Source organism: Hemitrygon akajei, chromosome 18 (assembly GCF_048418815.1).
Source record: "Hemitrygon akajei chromosome 18, sHemAka1.3, whole genome shotgun sequence".
Lineage (NCBI taxonomy): Eukaryota > Metazoa > Chordata > Chondrichthyes > Myliobatiformes > Dasyatidae > Hemitrygon > Hemitrygon akajei.
The window spans coordinates 79,917,815-79,937,826 of NC_133141.1; the positions used below are offsets into that span (position 1 = coordinate 79,917,815).

At 49.3% G+C, this 20,012-nt stretch overlaps 1 protein-coding gene across 1 annotated transcript in view; it reads left to right on the forward strand.

Moving 5' to 3' along the window:
- The window catches only part of LOC140741640 (receptor activity-modifying protein 2-like), a 261,467-nt gene extending 246,284 nt beyond the window's left edge, over positions 1–15,183 (forward strand). The window contains exon 4 of the mRNA XM_073071924.1: positions 13,878–15,183. Within this exon, the coding sequence (XP_072928025.1) occupies positions 13,878–14,145 (268 nt within the window). The 3' untranslated portion in view covers positions 14,146–15,183. The remainder of the gene's footprint in view (positions 1–13,877) is intronic.
- Positions 15,184–20,012: the final 4,829 nt, after the last annotated feature.

A 20,012-nucleotide genomic window follows, 5' to 3' on the forward strand; every position in this document is an offset into this window, starting at 1 on the left:
TCACTCTCTGTGTAACTGTACAGAGTCACTGTTTATTCAGAGTGAGGGTCACTCACTGTGTAACTGTACAGAGTCACTGTTTATTCAGGGTGAGGGTCACTCACTGTGTAACTGTACAGAGTCACTGTTTATTCAAAGTGGGGGTCACTCACTGTGTAACTGTACAGAGTCACTGTTTATTCAGAGTGAGGGTCACTCACTGTGTAACTGTACAGAGTCACTGTTTATTCAGGGTGATGGTCACTCACTGTGTAACTGTACAGAGTCACTGTTTATTCAGAGTGAAGGTCACTCACTGTGTAACTGTACAGAGTCACTGTTTATTCAGGGTGACGGTCACTCACTGTGTAACTGTACAGAGTCTCTGTTTATTCAGGGTGAGGGTCACTCACTGTGTAACTGTACAGAGTCACTGTTTATTCAGGGTGAGGGTCACTCACTGTGTAACTGTACAGAGTCACTGTTTATTCAAAGTGGGGGTCACTCACTGTGTAACTGTACAGAGTCACTGTTTATTCAGGGTGAGGGTCACTCATTGTGTAACTGTACATAGTCACTGTGTATTCAGGGTGAGGGTCACTCACTGTGTAACTGTACAGAGTCACTGTGTATTCAGGGTGAAGGTCACTCACTGTGTAACTGTACAGAGTCACTGTGTATTCAGGGTGAGGGTCACTCACTGTGTAACTGTCAGAGTCACTGTTTATTCAGAGTGAGGGTCACTCACTGTGTAACTGTACAGAGTCACTGTTTATTCATAGTGAGGGTCACTCACTGTGTACCTGTACAGAGTCACTGTTTATTCAGGGTGAGGGTCACTCACTGTGTAACTGTACAGAGTCACTGTTTATTCAGAGTGAGGGTCACTCACTGTGTAACTGTACAGAGTCACTGTTTATTCAGGGTGAGGGTCACTCTGTGTAACTGTACAGAGTCACTGTGTATTCAGGGTGAGGGTCACTCACTGTGTAACTGTACAGAGTCACTGTGTATTCAGGGTGAGGGTCACTCACTGTGTAACTGTACAGAGTCACTGTTTATTCAGGGTGTGGTTCACTCACTGTGTAACTGTACAGAGTCACTGTTTATTCAGGGTGAGGGTCTCTCACTGTGTAACTGTACAGGGTCACTCTTTATTCAGAGTGAGGGTCACTCACTGTGTAACTGTACACAGTTTCTGTTTATTCAGAGTGAGGGTCACTGTGTAACTATACGGAGTCTCAGTTTATTGAAGGTGTGGGTCTCTCACTGTGTGACTGTACAAAGTCACTGTTTATTCAGAGTGAGTGTCAATCACTGTGTAACTGTATGGAGTCTCAGTTTATTCAGAGTGAGGGTCACTCACTGGCTAACTGTACAGAGAAACTGTTTATTCAGAGTGAATGTCACTCATTGTGTAATTGTACAGAGTCACTGTTTATTCAGGTTGACGGTCTCTCACTGTATAATTGTACAGAGACTCTGTTTATTCAGGGTGAGGGACTCTCACTGTGTTAGTGTACAGTCACTGTTTATACAGGGTGAGGGTCTCTCACTGTGCAAGTGTACAGTCACAGTTTATTCAGAGTGAGGGTCACCAACAGTGTAACTGTACAATGTCACTGTGTATTCAGGGTGAGGGTCACTCACTGTGTAACTGTACAATGTCACTGTTTATTCAGAGTGAGGGTCACCAACAGTGTAACTGTACAATGTCACTGTGTATTCAGGGTGAGGGTCACTCACTGTGTAACTGTACAGAGTCACTGTGTATTCAGGGTGAGGGTCACTCACTGTGTAACTGTACAGAGTCACTGTGTATTCAGGGTGAGGTTCACTCACTGTGTAACTGTACAGAGTCACTGTTTATTCAGGGTGAGGGTCACTCACTGTGTAACTGTACAGAGTCACTGAGTATTCAGGGTGAGGGTCACTCACTGTGTAACTGTACAGAGATGCTGTTTATTCAGGGTGAGGGTCACTCACTGTGTAACTGTACAGAGTCACTGTTTATTCAGGGTGAGGGTCACTCACTGTGTAACTGTACAGAGTCACTGTTTATTCAGAGTGAGGGTCACTCACTGTGTAACTGTACAGAGTCACTTTTTATTCAGAGTGATGGTCACTCACTGTGTAACTGTATAGAGTCACTGTGTATTCAGAGTGAGGGTCACTCACTGTGCAACTGTACAGAGTCACTGTTTATTCAGGGTGAGGGTCACTCTCAGTGTAACTGTACAGAGTCACTGTGTATTCAGGGTGAGGGTCACTCACTGTGTAACTGTACAGAGTCACTGTGTATTCAGGGTGAGGGTCACTCACTGTGTAACTGTACAGAGTCACTGTGTATCTGTACAGAGTAACTGTTTATTCAGGGTGAGGGTCACTCACTGTGTAACTGTACAGAGTCACTTTTTATTCAGAGTGAGGGTCACTCACTGTGTAACTGTACAGAGTCACTGTTTATTCAGGGTGAGGGTCACTCACTGTGTAACTGTACAGAGTCACTGTGTATCTGTACAGAGTCACTGTTTATTCAGGGTGAGGGTCACTCACTGTGTAACTGTACAGAGTCACTGTTTATTCAGGGTGTGGTTCACTCACTGTGTAACTGTACAGAGTCACTGTTTATTCAGGGTGAGGGTCACTCACTGTGTAACTGTACAGAGTCACTGTGTATCTGTACAGAGTAACTGTTTATTCAGGGTGAGGGTCACTCACTGTGTAACTGTACAGAGTCAATGTTTATTCAGAGTGAGGGTCACTCACTGTGCAACTGTACAGACTCACTGTTTATTCAGAGTGAGGGTCACCTACAGTGTAACTGTACAATGTCACTGTTTATTCAGAGTGAGGGTCACTCACTGTTTAACTCTAGAGAGTCACTGTTTATTCAGAGTGAGGGTCACTCACTGTGTAACTGTACAGAGTCACTGTTTATTCAGGGTGTGGTTCACTCACTGTGTAACTGTACAGAGTCACTGTTTATTCAGGGTGAGGGTCACTCACTGTGTAACTGTACAGAGTCACTGTGTATCTGTACAGAGTAACTGTTTATTCAGGGTGAGGGTCACTCACTGTGTAACTGTACAGAGTCACTTTTTATTCAGAGTGCGGGTCACTCACTGTGTAACTGTACAGAGTCAATGTTTATTCAGAGTGAGGGTCACTCACTGTGCAACTGTACAGACTCACTGTTTATTCAGAGTGAGGGTCACCTACAGTGTAACTGTACAATGTCACTGTTTATTCAGAGTGAGGGTCACTCACTGTGTAACTGTACAGAGTCACTTTTTATTCAGAGTGATGGTCACTCACTGTGTAACTGTATAGAGTCACTGTGTATTCAGAGTGAGGGTCACTCACTGTGCAACTGTACAGAGTCACTGTTTATTCAGGGTGAGGGTCACTCTCAGTGTAACTGTACAGAGTCACTGTGCATTCAGGGTGAGGGTCACTCACTGTGTAACTGTACAGAGTCACTGTGTATTCAGGGTGAGGGTCACTCACTGTGTAACTGTACAGAGTCACTGTGTATCTGTACAGAGTAACAGTTTATTCAGGGTGAGGGTCACTCACTGTGTAACTGTACAGAGTCACTTTTTATTCAGAGTGAGGGTCACTCACTGTGTAACTGTACAGAGTCACTGTGTATTCAGGGTGAGGGTCACTCACTGTAACTGTACAGAGTCACTGTGTATCTGTACAGAGTCACTGTTTATTCAGGGTGAGGGTCACTCACTGTGTAACTGTACAGAGTCACTGTTTATTCAGGGTGTGGTTCACTCACTGTGTAACTGTACAGAGTCACTGTTTATTCAGGGTGAGGGTCACTCACTGTGTAACTGTACAGAGTCACTGTGTATCTGTACAGAGTAACTGTTTATTCAGGGTGAGGGTCACTCACTGTGTAACTGTACAGAGTCACTTTTTATTCAGAGTGAGGGTCACTCACTGTGTAACTGTACAGAGTCAATGTTTATTCAGAGTGAGGGTCACTCACTGTGCAACTGTACAGACTCACTGTTTATTCAGAGTGAGGGTCACCTACAGTGTAACTGTACAATGTCACTGTTTATTCAGAGTGAGGGTCACTCACTGTTTAACTCTAGAGAGTCACTGTTTATTCAGAGTGAGGGTCACTCATTGTGTAACTGTACAGAGACACTGTTTATTCAGAGTGAGGGTCACTCACTGTGTAACTGTACAGAGTCACTGTTTATTCAGGGTGAGGGTCACTCACTGTGTAACTGTACAGAGTCACTGTGTATCTGTACAGAGTAACTGTTTATTCAGGGTGAGGGTCACTCACTGTGTAACTGTACAGAGTCACTTTTTATTCAGAGTGAGGGTCACTCACTGTGTAACTGTACAGAGTCACTGTGTATTCAGGGTGAGGGTCACTCACTGTGTAACTGTACAGAGTCACTGTGTATCTGTACAGAGTCACTGTTTATTCAGGGTGAGGGTCACTCACTGTGTAACTGTACAGAGTCACTGTTTATTCAGGGTGTGGTTCACTCACTGTGTAACTGTACAGAGTCACTGTTTATTCAGGGTGAGGGTCACTCACTGTGTAACTGTACAGAGTCACTGTGTATCTGTACAGAGTAACTGTTTATTCAGGGTGAGGGTCACTCACTGTGTAACTGTACAGAGTCACTTTTTATTCAGAGTGAGGGTCACTCACTGTGTAACTGTACAGAGTCAATGTTTATTCAGAGTGAGGGTCACTCACTGTGCAACTGTACAGACTCACTGTTTATTCAGAGTGAGGGTCACCTACAGTGTAACTGTACAATGTCACTGTTTATTCAGAGTGAGGGTCACTCACTGTTTAACTCTAGAGAGTCACTGTTTATTCAGAGTGAGGGTCACTCATTGTGTAACTGTACAGAGACACTGTTTATTCAGAGTGAGGGTCACTCACTGTGTAACTGTACAGAGTCACTGTTTATTCAGAGTGAGGGTCACTCACTGTGTAACTGTAGAGAGTCACTGTTTATTCAGAGTGAGGGTCACTCACTGTGTAACTGTACAGAGTCACTGTGTATTCAGGGTGTGGGTCACTCACTGTGTAACTGTACAGAGTCACTGTGTATTCAGGGTGAGGTTCACTCACTGTGTAACTGTACAGAATCACTGTTTATTCAGGGTGAGGGTCACTCACTGTGTAACTGTACAGAGTCACTGTGTATTCTGGGTGAGGGTCACTCACTGTTTAACTGTACAGAGATGCTGTTTATTCAGGGTGAGGGTCACTCACTGTGTAACTGTACTGAGTCACTGTTTATTCAGAGTGAGGGTCACTCACTGTGTAACTGTACAGAATCACTGTTTATTCAGAGTGAGGGTCACTCACTGTGTAACTGTACAGAGTCACTTTTTATTCAGAGTGATGGTCACTCACTGTGTAACTGTATAGAGTCACTGTGTATTCAGAGTGAGGGTCATTCACTGTGCAACTGTACAGAGTCACTGTTTATTCAGGGTGAGCGTCACTCTGTGTAACTGTACAGAGTCACTGTGTATTCAGGGTGAGGGTCACTCACTGTGTAACTGTACAGAGTCACTGTGTATTCAGGGTGAGGGCCACTCACTGTGTAACTGTACAGAGTCACTGTTTATTCAGGATGTGGTTCACTCACTGTGTAACTGTACAGAGTCACTGTTTATTCAGGGTGAGGGTCTCTCACTGTGTAACTGTACAGAGTCACTGTTTATTCAGAGTGAGGGTCACTCACTGTGTAACTGTACACAGTCTCTGTTTATTCAGAGTGAGGGTCACTCACTGTGTAACTGTACAGAGTCTCTGTTTATTCAGAGTGCGGGTCACTGTGTAACTATACGGAGTCTCAGTTTATTGAAGGTGTGGGTCTCTCACTGTGTGACTGTACAGAGTCACTGTTTATTCAGAGTGAGTGTCAATCACTGTGTAACTGTATGGAGTCTCAGTTTATTCAGAGTGAGGGTCACTCACTGTCTAACTGTACAGAGACACTGTATATTCAGAGTGAAGGTCACTCATTGTGTAATTGTACAGAGTCACTGTTTATTCAGGTTGACGGTCTCTCACTGTGTAATTGTACAGAGTTACTGTTTATTCAGAGTGAGGGTCACCAACAGTGTAACTGTACAATGTCACTGTTTATTCAGAGTGAGGGTTACCAACAGTGTAACTGTACAATGTCACTGTGTATTCAGGGTGAGGGTCACTCACTGTGTAACTGTACAGAGTCACTGTGTATTCAGGGTGAGGGTCACTCACTGTGTAACTGTACAATGTCACTGTTTATTCAGAGTGAGGGTCACCGACAGTGTAACTGTACAATGTCACTGTGTATTCAGTGTGAGGGTCACTCACTGTGTAACTGTACAGAGACACTGTGTATTCAGGGTGAGGGTCACTCACTGTGTAACTGTACAGAGTCACTGTGTAGTCAGGGTGAGGTTCACTCACTGTGTAACTGTACAGAGTCACTGTTTATTCAGGGTGAGGGTCACTCGCTGTGTAACTGTACAGAGTCACTGTGTATTCAGGGTGAGGGTCACTCACTGTGTAACTGTACAGAGATGCTGTTTATTCAGGGTGAGGGTCACTCACTGTGTAACTGTACAGAGTCACTGTTTATTTAGAGTGAGGGTCACTCACTGTGTAACTGTACAGAGTCACTGTTTATTCAGAGTGAGGGTCACTCACTGTGTAACTGTACAGAGTCACTTTTTATTCAGAGTGATGGTCACTCATTGTGTAACTGTATAGAGTCACTGTGTATTCAGAGTGAGGGTCACTCACTGTGCAACTGTACCCAGTCACTGTTTATTCAGGGTGAGTTCCACTCTCTGTGTTACTGTACAGAGTCACTGTGTATTCAGGGTGAGGGTCATTCACTGTGTAACTGTACAGAGTCACTGTGTATTCAGGGAGAGCCTCACTCACTGTGTAACTGTACAGAGTCACTGTTTATTCAGGGTGTGGTTCACTCACTGTGTAACTATACAGAGTCACTGTTTATTCAGGGTGAGGGTCACTGTGTAACTATACGGAGTCTCAGTATATTGAAGGTGTGGGTCACTCACTGTGTGACTGTACAGAGTCACTGTTTATTCAGAGTGAGTGTCAATCACTGTGTAACTGTATGGAGTCTCAGTTTATTCAGAGTCAGGGTCACTCACTGTCTAACTGTACAGAGACACTGTTTATTCAGAGTGAAGGTCACTCATTGTGTAATTGTACAGAGTCACTGTTTATTCAGGGTGAGGGTCAACCTCTGTGTAACTGTACAGAGTCACTGTTTATTCAGAGTGAGGGTCACCAACAGTGTAACTGTACAATGTCACTGTGTATTCAGGGTGAGGGTCACTCACTGCGTAACTGTACAGAGTCACTGTGTAATCAGGGTGAGGTTCACACACTGTGTAACTGTATTTAGTCTCAGTTTATTCAGAGTGAGGGTCACTCACTGTGTAACTGTATTTAGTCTCAGTTTATTCAGAGTGATGGTCACTCACTGTGTAACTGTACAGAGTCACTGTGTATTCAGAGTGAGGGTCACTCACTGTGTAACTGTACAGAGTCACTGTGTATTCAGGGTGAGGGTCACTCACTGTGTAACTGTCAGAGTCACTGTTTATTCAGAGTGAGGGTCACTCACTGTGTAACTGTACAGAGTCACTGTTTATTCATAGTGAGGGTCACTCACTGTGTACCTGTACAGAGTCACTGTTTATTCAGGGTGAGGGTCACTCACTGTGTAACTGTACAGAGTCACTGTTTATTCAGAGTGATGGTTACTCACTGTGTAACTGTACAGAGTCACTGTTTATTCAGTGTGATGGTCACTCACTGTGTAACTGTACAGAGTCACTGTGTATTCAGGGTGAAGGTCACTCACTGTGTAACTGTTCAGAGCCACTGTTTATTCAGGCTGAGGGTCACTCACTGTGTAACTGTACAGAGTCACTGTTTATTCAGAGTGAGGGTCACTCACTGTGTAACTGTACAGAGTCACTGTTTATTCAGGGTGACGGTCACTCACTGTGTAACTGTACAGAGTCTGTGTTTATTCAGGGTGAGGGTCAATCACTGTGTAACTGTACAGAGTCTCTGTTTATTCAGGGTGAGGGTCACTCACTGTGTAACTGTACAGAGTCTCTGTTTATTCAGGGTGAGGGTCAATCACTGTGTAACTGTACAGAGTCTCTGTTTATTCAGCGTGAGGGTCACTCACTGTGTAACTGTGCAGGGTCACTGTGTATTCAGGGTGAGGGTCAATCACTGTGTAACTGTACAGAGGCACTGTTTATTCAGGGTGAGGGTCACTCACTGTGTAACTGTACAGGGTCACTGTTTATTCAGAGTGAGGGTCACTCACTGTGTAACTGTACAGAGTCACTGTTTATTCAGGGTGACGGTCACTCACTGTGTAACTGTACAGAGTCTCTGTTTATTCAGGGTGAGGGTCACTCACTGTATAACTGTACATAGTCACTGTGTATTCAGGATGAGGGTCACTCACTGTGTAGCTGTACAGAGTCACTGTGTAATCAGGGTGAGGTTCACTCACTGTGTAACTGTATTTAGTCTCAGTTTATTCAGAGTGATGGTCACTCACTGTGTAACTGTATTTAGTCTCAGTTTATTCAGGGTGACGGTCACTCACTGTGTAACTGTACAGAGTCACTGTTTATTCAGGGTGAGGGTCACTCACTGTATAACTGTACAGAGTCACTGTGTATTCAGGATGAGGTTCACTCACTGTGTAGCTGTACAGAGTCACTGTGTAATCAGGGTGAGGTTCACTCACTGTGTAACTGTATTTAGTCTCAGTTTATTCAGAGTGAGGGTCAGTGTGTAACTGTACAGAGTCACTGTGTATTCAGAGTGAGGGTCACTCACTGTGTAACTGAACAGAGTCACTGTTTTTTCAGAGTGAGGGTCACTCACTGTGTAACTGTACAGAGTCATTGATTATTCAGGCTGAGGGTCACTCACTGTGTAACTGTACAGAGTCACTGTTTATTCAGGGTGAGGGTCACTCTCTGTGTAACTGTACAGAGTCACTGTTTATTCAGAGTGAGGGTCACTCACTGTGTAACTGTACAGAGTCACTGTTTATTCAGGGTGAGGGTCACTCACTGTGTAACTGTACAGAGTCACTGTTTATTCAAAGTGGGGGTCACTCACTGTGTAACTGTACAGAGTCACTGTTTATTCAGAGTGAGGGTCACTCACTGTGTAACTGTACAGAGTCACTGTTTATTCAGGGTGATGGTCACTCACTGTGTAACTGTACAGAGTCACTGTTTATTCAGAGTGAAGGTCACTCACTGTGTAACTGTACAGAGTCACTGTTTATTCAGGGTGACGGTCACTCACTGTGTAACTGTACAGAGTCTCTGTTTATTCAGGGTGAGGGTCACTCACTGTGTAACTGTACAGAGTCACTGTTTATTCAGGGTGAGGGTCACTCACTGTGTAACTGTACAGAGTCACTGTTTATTCAAAGTGGGGGTCACTCACTGTGTAACTGTACAGAGTCACTGTTTATTCAGGGTGAGGGTCACTCATTGTGTAACTGTACATAGTCACTGTGTATTCAGGGTGAGGGTCACTCACTGTGTAACTGTACAGAGTCACTGTGTATTCAGGGTGAAGGTCACTCACTGTGTAACTGTACAGAGTCACTGTGTATTCAGGGTGAGGGTCACTCACTGTGTAACTGTCAGAGTCACTGTTTATTCAGAGTGAGGGTCACTCACTGTGTAACTGTACAGAGTCACTGTTTATTCATAGTGAGGGTCACTCACTGTGTACCTGTACAGAGCCACTGTTTATTCAGGCTGAGGGTCACTCACTGTGTAACTGTACAGAGTCACTGTTTATTCAGAGTGAGGGTCACTCACTGTGTAACTGTACAGAGTCACTGTTTATTCAGGGTGACGGTCACTCACTGTGTAACTGTACAGAGTCTCTGTTTATTCAGGGTGAGGGTCAATCACTGTGTAACTGTACAGAGTCTCTGTTTATTCAGGGTGAGGGTCACTCACTGTGTAACTGTACAGAGTCTCTGTTTATTCAGGGTGAGGGTCAATCACTGTGTAACTGTACAGAGTCTCTGTTTATTCAGCGTGAGGGTCACTCACTGTGTAACTGTGCAGGGTCACTGTGTATTCAGGGTGAGGGTCAATCACTGTGTAACTGTACAGAGGCACTGTTTATTCAGGGTGAGGGTCACTCACTGTGTAACTGTACAGGGTCACTGTTTATTCAGAGTGAGGGTCACTCACTGTGTAACTGTACAGAGTCACTGTTTATTCAGGGTGACGGTCACTCACTGTGTAACTGTACAGAGTCTCTGTTTATTCAGGGTGAGGGTCACTCACTGTATAACTGTACATAGTCACTGTGTATTCAGGATGAGGGTCACTCACTGTGTAGCTGTACAGAGTCACTGTGTAATCAGGGTGAGGTTCACTCACTGTGTAACTGTATTTAGTCTCAGTTTATTCAGAGTGATGGTCACTCACTGTGTAACTGTATTTAGTCTCAGTTTATTCAGGGTGACGGTCACTCACTGTGTAACTGTACAGAGTCACTGTTTATTCAGGGTGAGGGTCACTCACTGTATAACTGTACAGAGTCACTGTGTATTCAGGATGAGGTTCACTCACTGTGTAGCTGTACAGAGTCACTGTGTAATCAGGGTGAGGTTCACTCACTGTGTAACTGTATTTAGTCTCAGTTTATTCAGAGTGAGGGTCACTCAGTGTGTAACTGTACAGAGTCACTGTGTATTCAGAGTGAGGGTCACTCACTGTGTAACTGAACAGAGTCACTGTTTTTTCAGAGTGAGGGTCACTCACTGTGTAACTGTACAGAGTCATTGATTATTCAGGCTGAGGGTCACTCACTGTGTAACTGTACAGAGTCACTGTTTATTCAGGGTGAGGGTCACTCTCTGTGTAACTGTACAGAGTCACTGTTTATTCAGAGTGAGGGTCACTCACTGTGTAACTGTACAGAGTCACTGTTTATTCAGGGTGAGGGTCACTCACTGTGTATCTGTACAGAGTCACTGTTTATTCAAAGTGGGGGTCACTCACTGTGTAACTGTACAGAGTCACTGTTTATTCAGAGTGAGGGTCACTCACTGTGTAACTGTACAGAGTCACTGTTTATTCAGGGTGATGGTCACTCACTGTGTAACTGTACAGAGTCACTGTTTATTCAGAGTGAAGGTCACTCACTGTGTAACTGTACAGAGTCACTGTTTATTCAGGGTGACGGTCACTCACTGTGTAACTGTACAGAGTCTCTGTTTATTCAGGGTGAGGGTCACTCACTGTGTAACTGTACAGAGTCACTGTTTATTCAGGGTGAGGGTCACTCACTGTGTAACTGTACAGAGTCACTGTTTATTCAAAGTGGGGGTCACTCACTGTGTAACTGTACAGAGTCACTGTTTATTCAGGGTGAGGGTCACTCATTGTGTAACTGTACATAGTCACTGTGTATTCAGGGTGAGGGTCACTCACTGTGTAACTGTACAGAGTCACTGTGTATTCAGGGTGAAGGTCACTCACTGTGTAAATGTTCAGAGCCACTGTTTATTCAGGCTGAGGGTCACTCACTGTGTAACTGTACAGAGTCACTGTTTATTCAGAGTGAGGGTCACTCACTGTGTAACTGTACAGAGTCACTGTTTATTCAGGGTGACGGTCACTCACTGTGTAACTGTACAGAGTCTCTGTTTATTCAGGGTGTGGGTCAATCACTGTGTAACTGTACAGAGTCTCTGTTTATTCAGGGTGAGGGTCACTCACTGTGTAACTGTACAGAGTCTCTGTTTATTCAGGGTGAGGGTCAATCACTGTGTAACTGTACAGAGTCTCTGTTTATTCAGGGTGAGGGTCACTCACTGTGTAACTGTACAGGGTCACTGTGTATTCAGGGTGAGGGTCAATCACTGAGTAACTGTACAGAGTCACTGTTTATTCAGGGTGAGGGTCACTCACTGTGTAACTGTACAGGGTAACTGTTTATTCAGAATGAGGGTCACTCACTGTATAACTGTACATAGTCACTGTGTATTCAGGATGAGGGTCACTCACTGTGTAGCTGTACAGAGTCACTGTGTAATCAGGGTGAGGTTCACTCACTGTGTAACTGTATTTAGTCTCAGTTTATTCAGAGTGATGGTCACTCACTGTGTAACTGTATTTAGTCTCAGTTTATTCAGGGTGACGGTCACTCACTGTGTAACTGTACAGAGTCACTGTTTATTCAGGGTGATGGTCACTCACTGTATAACTGTACAGAGTCACTGTGTATTCAGGATGAGGTTCACTCACTGTGTAGCTGTACAGAGTCACTGTGTAATCAGGGTGAGGTTCACTCACTGTGTAACTGTATTTAGTCTCAGTTTATTCAGAGTGAGGGTCACTCACTGTGTAACTGTATTTAGTCTCAGTTTATTCAGAGTGATGGTCACTCAGTGTGTAACTGTACAGAGTCACTGTGTATTCAGAGTGAGGGTCACTCACTGTGTAACTGAACAGAGTCACTGTTTTTTCAGAGTGAGGGTCACTCACTGTGTAACTGTACAGAGTCATTGTTTATTCAGGCTGAGGGTCACTCACTGTAACTGTACAGAGTCACTGTTTATTCAGGGTGAGGGTCACTCACTGTGTAACTGTACAGAGTCACTGTTTATTCAGGGTGACGGTCACTCACTGTGTAACTGTACAGAGTCTCTGTTTATTCAGGGTGAGGGTCACTCACTGTGTAACTGTACAGAGTCACTGTGTATCCAGGGTGTGGGTCACTCACTGTGTAACTGTACAGAGTCACTGTTTATTCAGGGTGAGGGTCACTCACTGTGTAACTGTACAGAGTCACTGTTTATTCAGAGTGAAGGTCACTCACTGTGTAACTGTACAGAGTCACTGTTTATTCAGGGTGACGGTCACTCACTGTGTAACTGTACAGAGTCTCTGTTTATTCAGGGTGAGGGTCACTCACTGTGTAACTGTACAGAGTCACTGTTTATTCAGGGTGAGGGTCACTCACTGTGTAACTGTACAGAGTCACTGTTTATTCAAAGTGGGGGTCACTCACTGTGTAACTGTACAGAGTCACTGTTTATTCAGAGTGAGGGTCACTCACTGTGTAACTGTACAGAGTCACTGTTTATTCAGGGTGATGGTCACTCACTGTGTAACTGTACAGAGTCACTGTTTATTCAGAGTGAGGGTCACTCACTGTGTAACTGTACAGAGTCACTGTGTATTCAGGGTGAGGGTCACTCACTGTGTAACTGTACAGAGTCGCTGTGTAATCAGGGTGAGGTTCACTCACTGTGTAACTGTATTTAGTCTCAGTTTATTCAGAGTGAGGTTCATTCACTTTGTAACTGTACAGAGTCACTGTTTATTCAGGGTGAGGATCACTCACTGTGTAACTGTACAGCGTCTCTGTTTATTCAGGGTGAGGGTCACTCACTGTGTAACTGTACAGAGTCGCTGTGTAATCAGGGTGAGGTTCACTCACTGTGTAACTGTATTTAGTCTCAGTTTATTCAGAGTGAGGGTCATTCACTGTGTAACTGTACAGAGTCACTGTTTATTCAGGGTGAGGGTCACTCACTGTGTAACTGTACAGAGTCTCTGTTTATTCAGGGTGAGGGTCATTCACTGTGTAACTGTACAGAGTCTCTGTTTATTCAGGGTGAGGGTCATTCACTGTGTAACTGTATGGAGTCACTGTGTATTCAGGGTGAGGGTCACTCTCTGTGTAACTGTACAGAGTCACTGTTTATTCATGCTGAGGGTCAGTGTGTATCTGTAGAGTGTCTGTTTAATCTAGTGTTCCATTCACCTCTTCTCTTTCCCCACAGACCCTACAGTGACCTGACCAACTGCACCGAGTTTTTGTTGGAACATATCGGCCTTTTCTGGCCGAATGAAGTTGGCCAGGCGCTGTTCGTGGAGGTCCATTATGTTTTCTTCCATTCCTGCCTGAGGGAGTTTGAGCCGCTCCTGTCTGACCCTCCGTACATTACCGTGGTGGGTCTGATCCTGGCCCCCATCGCGGTCATTCCCATCATAGTCACCCTGGTCGTCTGGTTCGGCAAGATCAGTGAGAGCAACGCAAAGAAATATTAGCCCCCCCCCCACCCTTAGCCTTCGCATCGTTCGCAGAACATTGTTCCTCTCGCCCCACAACGTTTGCTGACCTAACGCTTCGCTCTGAGAAAACCTTCCACCTGCCTGTCTCAGGGTTTCTTAAATGTCCCTAATGTATCTCCCTTCACCACCACCCCTGGCATGGCATTCCACACACCCACCAGTCTGGTGAATCTCCTCTGCACCCTCTCTAATCCAGGCAGCATCCTGGTGAATCTCCTCTGCACCCTCTCTAATCCAGGCAGCATCCTGGTGAATCTCCTCTGCACCCTCTCTAATCCAGGCAGCATCCTGGTGAATCTCCTCTGCACCCTCTCTAATCCAGGCAGCATCCTGGTGAATCTCCTCTGCACCCTCTCTAATCCCGGCAGCATCCTGGTGAATCTCCTCTGCACCCTCTCTAATCCAGGCAGCATCCTGGTGAATCTCCTCTGCACCCTCTCTAACCCAGGCAGCATCCTGGTCAATCTCCTCTGCACCCTCTCTAATCCAGGCAGCATCCTGGTGAATCTCCTCTGCACCCTCTGTAAAGCTTCCACATCCTTCCTCCAATGAGGCGACCAGAACTGAACACGGTGTGGTCTACCCAGAGTTTTATACAGCTGCAACCTGGCGGCTCTTGAACTCGACCTCCCGACTCCTGAGGCCAACTCATCGAACACCTTCTCAACAACCCTGTCAACTCGCAGGGCAACTTTGAGGGATTTCTGGAGGTAGACCAGCAGACCCCTCTGTCCCTCCAGACTGCTGAGAAACCCCCTCCCGCCTGGTTTGTGTGATACACCACCCTCCCGGTGCCCCCCTTCCCCACGTCTCGCCCCGCCACTCCCTGTATTCTCCCGACAGGATCTTCCGCCTTCTGTCAATGTGCCCTCCCCTTGGGCAGCACGTTGTCTTCCTGTTTGTGGTGGGGGTGTCAGTGAGGTGGGGGGGGAGTGAGTGTACCCACAAGTGTGGTCAATAAATGAAATGGCACGTTCCACGAGTGTGCGTGTCAGTCAGTGCTGGGTGTGCCCGTGCAGGTGAGTGTGTAAGTAAGTGTGTCAGTTCACACTTGTCACCGAGTGTGTTGTGAGCCCCACCCCTCCGTGGGAGGGGTGGGTGGGTTCAGTCTCAGTCAGACCCTCAGGTCCCACAAACCCTCCTTCATCCCGTCTTGCCTCGGGTCACATTCCGCCCCTCCCCTCCAGCTCCTCCCTCCCTCGATGAAACCAGGCGGTGACGGCTGTGAATGCTTCTGCACTGTTAAAATCCACGCGGCTCTCTGCAGGTCCGCGCTCTCTGCCTCAGTATCACGTTCCGCTCCAAAATGGTGTTCCGAGCCCGATTCCCACTCCGGGACCCTCGATTCCCACTCCTGGCTCCTACGCTCCGGGACCCTCGATTCCCACTCCTGGATCCTACGCTCCGGGACCCTCGATTCCCACTCCTGGACCCTACGCTCCGGGACTGCCTCCCCGCTCCGGGACCCTCGATTCCCGCTCCTGGATCCTACGCTCCGGGACCCTCGATTCCCACTCCTGGATCCTACGCCCCGGGACCCTCGATTCCCACTCCTGGATCTTACGCCCCAGGACCCTCGATTCCCACTCCTGGATCCTACGCTCCGGGACCCTCGATTCCCACTCCTGGATACTACGCTCCGGGACCCTCAATTCCCACTCCTGGATCCTACGCTCCGGGACCCTCGATTCCCACTCCTGGATCCTACACTCCGAGACTGCCTCCCCACTCCGGGACCCTCGATTCCCACTCCTGGATCCTACGCTCCGGGACTCTCGATTCCCACTCCTGGATCCTACGCTCCGGAACCCTCGATTCCCACTCCTGGATCCTACGCTCTGGATCCCTCGATTCCCACTCCTGGATCCTACACTCCGAGACTGCCTCCCCACTCCTGGACCCTCGATTCGAACTCCTAGATCCTACGCTCCGAGACTGCCTCCCCACTCCGGGACCCTCGATTCCCACTCCTGGATCCTACGCTCCGGGACCCTCGATTCCCACTCCTGGATCCTACGCTCCGGGACCCTCGATTCCCACTCCTGGATCCTACAATCCGGGACCCTTGATTCCCACTCCTGGATCCTATGCTCCGGGACCCTCGATTCCCACTCCTGGATCCTACGCTCCGGGACCCTCGATTCCCACTCCTGGATCTTACGCTCCAGGACCCTCGATTCCCACTCTTGGATCCTACGATCCGGGACCCTCGATTCCCACTCCTGGATCCTACGCTCCGAGACCCTCGATTCCCACTCCTAGATCCTACGCTCCGGGACCCTCGATTCCCACTCCTAGATCCTACGCTCCGAGATTGCCTCCCCGCTCCGGGACCCTCGATTCCCACTCCTGGCTGCTACGCTCCGAGACTGCCTCCCCGCTCCGGGACCCTCGATTCCCACTCCTAAATCCTACGCTCCGAGACTGCCTCCCCGCTCTGGGACCCTCGATTCCCACTCCTGGATCCTACGATCCGGGACACTCGATTCCCACTCCTGGATCCTACGCTCCGGGACCCTCAATTCCCACTCCTGGATCCTACGCTCCGAGACCCTCAATTCCCACTCCTGGATCATACGCTCCGGGACCCTCGATTCCCACTCCTGGATCCTACGCTCCGGGACCCTCGATTCCCACTCCTGGATCCTACGCTCCAAGACCCTCGATTCCCACTCCTGGATCCTACTCTCCGGGACCCTCGATTCCCACTCCTGGATCCTAAGCTCCGGGACCCTCGATTCCCAATCCTGGATCCAACGCTCCGGGACCCTCGATTCCCACTCCTGGATCCTACGCTCTGAGACTGCCTCCCCACTCCGGGACCCTCGATTCCCACTCCTGGATCCTACGCTCTGGGACCCTCGATTCCCACTCCTGGATCCTACGCTCCGGGACCCGCGATTCCCACTCCTGTATCCTACGCTCCGGGACCCTCGATTCTCACTCTTGAATCCTACTCTCCGGGACCCTCGATTCCCACTCCTGGATCCTACGCTCCGAGACTGCCTCCCCACTCCGGGACCCTCGATTCCCACTCCTGGATCCTACGCTCCGAGACTGCCTCCCCACTCAGGGACCCTCGATTCCCACTCCTGGATCCTACGCTCCGGGACCCTCGATTCCCACTCCTGGATCCTACACTCCGGGACATCGATTCCCACTCCTGGATCCTACGCTCCGAGACTGCATCCCCACTCCGGGACCCTCGATTCCCACTCCTGGATCCTACACTCCGGGACCCTCGATTCTCACTTCTGGATCCTACGCTCCGGGACACTCGATTCCCACTCCTGGATCCTACGCTCTGAGACTGCCTCCCCACTCCGGGACCCTCGATTCCCACTCCTGGATCCTACGCTCCGGGACCCTCGATTCTCACTTCTGGATCCTACGCTCCGGGACACTCGATTCCCACTCCTGGATCCTACGCTCTGAGACTGCCTCCCCACTCCGGGACCCTCGATTCCCACTCCTGGATCCTACGCTCCGGGACCCTCGATTCCCACTCCTGGATCCTATGCTCTGAGACTGCCTCCCCACTCCGGGACCCTCGATTCCCACTCCTGGATCCTACGCTCCGGGACCCTCGATTCCCACTCCTGGATCCTACGCTCTGAGACTGCCTCCCCACTCCGGGACCCTCGATTCCCACTCCTGGATCCTACACTCCGGGACCCTCGATTCCCACTCCTGGATCCTACGCTCCGGGACTGACTCTCGATTCCCACTCCTGGATCCTATGCTCCGAGACTGCCTCCCCACTCCGGGACCCTCGATTCCCACTCCTAGATCCTACGCTCCGAGACTGCCTCCCCACTCCGGGACCCTCGATTCCCACTCCTGGATCCTACGCTCTGAGACTGCCTCCCCCACTCCGGTGACCCTCGATTCCCACTCCTGGATCCTACACTCCGGGACCCCTCGATTCCCACTCCTGGATCCTACGCTCCGGGACACTCGATTCCCACTCCTGGATCCTACGCTCCGAGACTGCCTCCCCACTCCGGGACCCCTCGATTCCCACTCCTGGATCCTACGCTCTGGGACCCTCGATTCCCACTCCTGGATCCTACGCTCCGGGACCCTCGATTCCCACTCCTGGATCCTACGCTCCGAGACTGCCTCCCCACTCCGGGACCCTCGATTCCCACTCCTGGATCCTACACTCTGGGACTCTCGATTCCCACTCCTGGATCCTACGCTCCGGGACCCTCGATTCTCACTTCTGGATCCTACGCTCCGGGACACTCGATTCCCACTCCTGGATCCTACGCTCTGAGACTGCCTCCCCACTCCGGGACCCTCGATTCCCACTCCTGGATCCTACGCTCCGGGACCCTCGATTCTCACTTCTGGATCCTACGCTCCGGGACACTCGATTCCCACTCCTGGATCCTACGCTCTGAGACTGCCTCCCCACTCCGGGACCCTCGATTCCCACTCCTGGATCCTACGCTCCGGGACCCTCGATTCCCACTCCTGATCCTATGCTCTGAGACTGCCTCCCCACTCCGGGACCCTCGATTCCCACTCCTGGATCCTACGCTCCGGGACCCTCGATTCCCACTCCTGGATCCTACGCTCTGAGACTGCCTCCCCACTCCGGGACCCTCGATTCCCACTCCTGGATCCTACACTCCGGGACCCTCGATTCCCACTCCTGGATCCTACGCTCTGAGACTGCCTCCCCACTCCGGGACCCTCGATTCCCACTCCTGGATCCTACACTCCGGGACCCTCGATTCCCCACTCCTGGATCCTACGCTCCGGGACACTCGATTCCCACTCCTGGATCCTACGCTCCGAGACTGCCTCCCCCACTCCGGGACCCTCGATTCCCACTCCTGGATCCTACGCTCTGGACCCTCGATTCCCACTCCTGGATCCTACGCTCCGGGACCCCTCGATTCCCACTCCTGGATCCTACGCTCCGAGACTGCCTCCCCACTCCGGGACCCTCGATTCCCACTCCTGGATCCTACACTCTGGGACTCTCGATTCCCACTCCTGGATCCTACGCTCCGGGACCCTCGATTCCCACTCCTGGATCCTATGCTCCGGGACCCTCGATTCCCCACTCCTGGATCCTACGCTCCAAGACCCTCGATTCCCACTCCTGGATCCTACGCTCCGGGACCCTCGATTCCCACTCCTGGATCCTACGCTCCGAGACTGCCTCCCCACTCCGGGACCCTCGATTCCCACTCCTGGATCCTACGCTCTGGGACCCTCGATTCCCACTCCTGGATCCTACGCTCCGGGACCCTCGATTCCCACTCCTGGATCCTACGCTCCGAGACTGCCTCCCCACTCCGGGACCCTCGATTCCCACTCCTGGATCCTACGCTCTGGGACCCTCGATTCCCACTCCTGGATCCTATGCTCCGGGTCCCTCGATTCCCACTCCTGGATCCTACACTCCGGGACCCTCGATTCCCACTCCTAGGATCCTACGCTCCGGGACCCTCGATTCCCACTCCTGGATCCTATGCTCTGAGACTGCCTCCCCGCTCCGGGACCCTCGATTCCCACTCCTGGTCCTGGATCCTACACTCTGGGGACCCTCGATTCCCACTCCTGGATCTACGCTCCGGGATCCTCGATTCCCACTCCTGGATCCTACCATCCGAGACTGCCTCCCCGCTCCGGATTTCCTGCTCCTGTATCCTCTCCCAGTCCGGTATCCTCTCCAACTCCAGATTCCCCACTCCAGCTTCCTTTCCCACTCCGGAATTCTCTTCCGCTTCAGATTCCCTGCTCTGGAGATCTTTTCCCACTCCGGATTCCCGCTCCAGGACCCTCTCCCACTCTGGGTTTCCCACTCCAGGATACAGCCCACTCAC